Raw genomic sequence first — 6,000 nt, forward strand, 5'->3', positions numbered from 1 at the left:
CAGTTTTATGTCCCTTTTTTCCCCGTTTTTTCCCGTTTTGTCCCGTTTTTGTCATTTTTTTGGTAATTTTTTTCTTGCATTTTCATCCTCGTTTTTGTCGCTTTTTTTGAAGAAGTTTTTAGATTTGGGTAAAGTCAAACTGGAGAAAATGTGCTCGGTTCAGGTGGGGATTAAGAGCAGAAGAGCACTGAATCATAACATGGCAATCTTTCTAAATTGGCTAAAAGGAAATAGGCACGCACATCCAAAAACAGTGAAACCTGCGTGCTGGATCCAAAATAAGAATACAATGGTTTAAAGCAAGGGTCCGCACAGCAGTAAGAGCTCCCAATTTTTTAAATTTATTTCTTACACCATTTAAAGTGACATTTCGGGCCTCATGAAGGGCATGGTGTAAGAAATGGTGTAAGAAATAAATTTTAAAAATTGGGAGCTCTTACTGCTGTATGGACCCTTGCTTTAAATCACTGCAATCTTTCCAAATTGGTCACCAATCCAAAACTTCACATAGTAACATAGTCAGATCATGATTTAATTTTATATTGTTATATCGACCAACTTAGGTTAGAGAAATATTGCAATATTCAGAACAGCTATCAAATACTGCAGTTTTTTCTTCATACAGTGCAGCCCGACGAAAAAGTGGCGCATTCTCAAAATATAAGTAAACAAAACAACTCATGCTGCTTTGAGAACAGTAAGAGGACTGACCAAAAATGCAAAGCGACTAAAAGGCAGGTTGGATGTAAACATTCATGGACCAGGGCCATATGAAATCTGAACCGCACTTTGGACATGTCTGTACTACAAATTCTAAACTCATAATATTTTGGCTAGGAATAAATACAAAGCATATTTAGGTTCCAGTCTAAATTTGGCACGGACCATTTCCTCTCTTAACTCTCAGGATCCATCTAATGAGAAATCCACATGTACAGAATCAAAAACACCTTTGAGACGATACTGGCCTGTATTATGAGTTTAAAAAACGGAAAACACTATTTTTAAATCGGCACTCAGTTAAAGGATTGTAAGGAAATGTAGGACATGCTTGAAAAAAAAAAAATTTAACTCATCATCTCTCTGAGTCTCATTAATTCAGCGTGACTACGGAGGGATTTCCCTGTTCACGCTTGTGTTAACAGATTTTCCTGCTAATCACAGTTAAATGTGAGAAGTGCAATATGCTGAGCAGACAATGAGCTGTTGTGTTCAAAACTTGGAGCCAATTCCACAGGGCAGCTGTGCAGGAAAGAGGAAGTCATTACAGATCACATCCTCGGATTAGAAATATAAAATAAACATGGCTTTCTCTCCACTTAAGATCTCAAAAGGTCATATAATATTTAAATTGGCCGCACATTATTTAGCAGCTTTTATGAAGGAGTATTTTGGTTCTAAATGTGGTAGGATTTTAAGGATTAAAGGATTTGCATGAATTTGGTAGCACACCAGCCACGAGCGAGTTCTAAAAACAGCGTTTCAGGAGGAGGCATCCCAAAAATGGCTTCTTTGTGTGCTTTTAGTACCAAAACACATTGCGCATGAGCTGCCTCAACTCAAAAACAAAAAGAGACAAAAGGCTATTTAGGCAGACTGTTGCACACAACCATTTGATAGCCACGTCATTCGGTATAGCTCGAAATCATTTATAGATAATTGACAAAAAGAGTGGGAGTAAAAAAGTTATCATCACGAGAGTACAATGACACATGTGTAGTAGTGTTACAATTGTTGAAAACCACTAAAAAGTAATTACTTAGTTAGAACCTGCAGATTTGTTTTATACTACCACCGTGTTGCACCCATGCTACCAAATTAGACACTCCGCTAATACCGCTCGACAGACGAATCTAATGAAGTGGCCAGTGAGTGTATGTTTTCCTATACGCAGTCACGAGTTGACAGAAAACAGATCTGAGTTCAGGGGTTCAGTGGGCCACCGGAGCACACAAGCATTGGCTCCCGTTCAGCACTAGCCAGCCCATCTCCTGTGCCGACGTGCGGGATACCAGTGTCTCTCCTGGAGGAAATGCTGGCTTCTTTTACGTCTGCCAGGGAAGTGAGCCCTGCTTTCTTTGGCTGCTGCGAGACTGGGCTTCTGTTACGAGCTGCTTCCCATACAAAAGAACTGCTCATCTGTGTCTCATACCACGGAAGTTTAAAATACATCACATCCATAAAAACACCCATCATTCACCCTTTTTTTTACACTTGCTACGATTATGCCGAGAGTGATTCCAAGAGCTTTAACGAAGTGGAGGAGGAAAGAGGATATTGCACAGGTTTGCAAGTCCTTACAATGTCTACTGCAAACTGCCTACTTGGCAAGCGCAGGTTGGCCTATTACCGTGTCATTTTGTTCAACGTATTAAGAATTACCCATTATAATTTCACCAGTGTCTTCCAAATGTCCAAGTTTTCACTGTGGAAAAGACCCTTCCTCTCAACCCAGTCCACTTTAATTAAACTCATTATAGATCATTCACTCGTGGCAGGCGTAATTATGATTGTAAATGCAAATTAACATTGTAATCAAACATGGACTCACCTCATTGACCTGCTGCTTGTCCAAGTGGAAAATCTGTCCTGAGGAGGTGGCAGCGATCTCCTCGTAAACCCGGTATCCAGGTTGGGAGCGGTCCCCACAGTCCCCGGTCAGAACGAACACCACCTGAGAGGCAGAGGGCGAGATGGTTAATGGGATGATGATTAAATACTATTACGAAGCAACAACTTATGAAAATACTGCACAGTGTTATGATATTCAGAACGGCTTTAATGTGCGTATCAGTAAACAAAAAAACATTTGGTGTAGCAATGTAGCAAACATGGAGATTACAACTGGTTATATAACAGATTTTGTCAGCAAAGAATGATTTGCAGAAAGGATGAACATTCAAGACCATATCCAAAGTGACACACGATGCTGACAAGTGACTTCATTACACAGCAGTAAAAGTTACAGTAAACACGGAAAAAACCACTGTGCGCAGTTGGGTCTCACCTGTGACTGCCGTAGCTGGACCAGCTGCAGGACGTCCCGTTTGAGGCGGTAGTCTTTGGCCCTGGCGTCCGTGAAGACATAAATAAATGATCCGGGCAGTGACACCTCCAGAGCTTTCTTTATGGCTCCTACGCTCATCTCAGGACAGTCACCTCCACCCTGCGTAACCGCAATCACACATGATACCGGTTTACAGTAGAAGTTTAAATGGTCATTACATTTGCTTTTCTTGCTAAAACATGGTGACCTCTACTTACAACACGCCGACCACTGACCTAGTTACAGAGCATGCAAAGTATACACCGTGGTACAAATCCTGTGCAGAAATCTGTGTTATGGTTCCCACCTGGACAAACAGCTCTTGGAGATCCTTCTGAAATTTCTTTGGGTCAGTAGTGATGGAAACAGGTCCAATATCTGCGATATGAGAGGTTGTCAACAGAAGATTAACATGTATTAGTGCTTTGCAAGAGAGTTTTAAAAAAGAAACATGAACCACAGTTGTTTTCATGCAAACAACCAAACTCACACACTGCAAAGCAAGGCTGTCTGAGTAATCTGTTTAACATTTTGCGCATCTGCCTTATTGCTTCATTTTCTTTGTTTATGTCAGGAAAATACAAGACTTGAATCCCCTCTGGTGCCAGCTGATAACCATAAGCATTACACCGCACATTACATTTTAAAGTGGCATTATGTAAGCCTACTACAAGTCAGTATATCCACACACTTGTCACTTGGTGTGGAGCGTCCTCATTTCTGCCTGTGCTTGTCATTTCAACAGACGGTTTGTCAGCCTGTGGGACTAATGATACAGAGCTTGCAGATGTGTGTGTGAAGTGACATTTCAGAGTTGTCTATCTATCTTCTGACTGAGGATGCTTTCAAGTTTCCAGCGCTCCACATGAGTGCATGGAAAACTGACAGCACTGTCACGCCCCTTTGTTAGCTATACAGAGTTCCTTTGCGGATCTCCAAAGTTTACAAGGTCCCCAAGGGCAGGGCACATTAAACTCCAAAATGTAAGGAGAGTTGGCGCAAGCCATCACCATCCCCCCCAGGGCCCAGGACTACAGCGACCGGCCTGAAGAGGGCTTTCTACAGACTTTAGCATAGAAAGGGGGTGGGGGTGGCACAGGGGTGGGGGGTGATTGGGGTAATTACATACAAGCAGACAGCATATGCTTCTCATCAGGCCTCAAACACCCTGCCCCCCATTAGAGGACTCTTATTTTCAAGAAGCTCCTTTCCCATATAGGGCACCGGCACATACAGTATAATAGGTTTACCTGCTGATAATACTTCTCTATGTAAAGGCACACCTGGATTAAGTGGCCTGCTAGTTCATGTTGTTCTGATGCTTTTTCCAAACTACAAGCTATTCATTGGGGAAACAAGGTGAAGGATGTGTTGTGGCTTGTTCTGCATTAATTTACATGTGATTCAATGGTCAGGACTGTAATCAAATGCCTTCGGGGGAAATGTCCAATAAATATTTCAATGTATCACTATAAACTGACCATAGCGTAACTGCACAGCTGGCCTTTGTTTATATTGGGTTACCTGGGTCATGGAAGGGGACAAGAACAAAGTTTTTGATGGGTCTGGTCCTTCGGCTCAGGGTCTTTTCCAGAATCCTTGAGGCGCCGTCTATCACCTGTTTGAGATCGTCGTACATGGAGCCGGTAACGTCAAACACAAAAGCGAGGGTCGAGGCGCTGTCATCGGATTCATCAACGTCGTCCAGCCGGGGGTCTGCCAAAACTTTGTGCGCGCTGACGCAGAGCGCCAAGACGAGGCACTTCAAGGCAGTGGACATGTTTTAGGTTTTACCGCATCTGTCAAGACTGGAATCGGTCAAAATCACAACGAAATCGTAAAACTCTGAAGTTTTTCAAGGGAAAAAAGTAACAAAAAGTCAACAGCTTTCCCGCAGAATCCAAGAAAAATAAATCAAAAATCCAGTGTAAAAGACTTCCACATGATACACCCGTGCGTAAAGTTTGCACTGAATGAAGCGTGTAGACCAGTTGAGCGCTCGAGAGCCCCAGGAGAGCTCTTTCTCTGACGCTTCAAACGGGGGCGGGGATGGGTATTAAAAGGTTCTCGAGACCCAACCTGATTTTGAGCGTGTGTGCGCGTGAGCGTGCATAACTTGACCTCGCACTGACTCTAGGCTTTAACGCTATATGACATTCCCAGTCAATTCAGTTTGGCACAGTTCTGGGCACCCGAGACACGACATTAAAACAACTTTACGCGCACTACAGGCAGGAGTCTGGACTTTGTTATTTTGGACATGACCAGAACATTGTTTCAGCAACAGTCTTGCCTTTAAAAATAGACAGCATATAGCCCACTCCACTGACACCAATCTAATTTTGCACAAGCGTCCATTTGAAAAGTCCCGCCAACAGATGACGGAGTTGTGCTGTATGCAACATATCAATTTTACTGTCGAGTAAAAAGGATTTTAAATTATTTAATTAAAAAAGTAGTGCATTTTCAGAAAGATGAACCTGTATACAAAAATGTATAGGCACAACAATCATCAGTATGTGTTGCTGATAGCGGTCAATGAACGAGGGAGGTAAAGTGGGTATACATCCCTGTCAAGAGATGTATTGTCTGCACCCTTCCTTTATTGCCATTGGGAAATCTTTTGTTTTTGTTGGTTTATGGGCCATCCAAAGCACCCAGAGGACACCCACACAGGGAAAAGACCCCCCACAGTCCAGCATTTTATCCAATGGCCTTCTTGTTGTGAGGTGATATTTCTAACCACTGTGCCACATGTCCGCAGTATTTTCTATGATAAGATCCTAACTCCTAGAAATGGGTTTACTGTCAAAGAATTTATTGTTACAATTTGAGGATGGTCTCTTTACATTTAAGATATAACCAGTACTTCCTTTTTTTTGTATTCTTCAATTACAATACAACACTGAGTCCTTTGAATACAATGGCACAATGCACTAATGGAAATTCAGTCT

General features: G+C 42.2%; 1 protein-coding gene across 1 annotated transcript in view; it reads right to left on the bottom strand.

The window, feature by feature from the left end:
• hmcn2 (hemicentin 2) overlaps nucleotides 1–4,947 on the bottom strand; it is a 38,825-nt gene extending 33,878 nt beyond the window's left edge. Inside the window, exons 1-4 of the mRNA XM_079557754.1 lie at nucleotides 4,571–4,947; nucleotides 3,354–3,424; nucleotides 3,008–3,166; nucleotides 2,552–2,674 (exon numbers count right to left, since the gene is read on the bottom strand). Coding sequence (XP_079413880.1) covers nucleotides 2,552–2,674; nucleotides 3,008–3,166; nucleotides 3,354–3,424; nucleotides 4,571–4,826 — 609 coding nt within the window. The 5' untranslated portion in view covers nucleotides 4,827–4,947. The remainder of the gene's footprint in view (nucleotides 1–2,551; nucleotides 2,675–3,007; nucleotides 3,167–3,353; nucleotides 3,425–4,570) is intronic.
• Between the last annotated feature and the right edge of the window lie 1,053 nt (nucleotides 4,948–6,000).

Source organism: Gobius niger (genome assembly GCF_951799975.1).
Source record: "Gobius niger genome assembly, chromosome: 1".
Taxonomy (NCBI): Eukaryota; Metazoa; Chordata; class Actinopteri; order Gobiiformes; family Gobiidae; genus Gobius; species Gobius niger.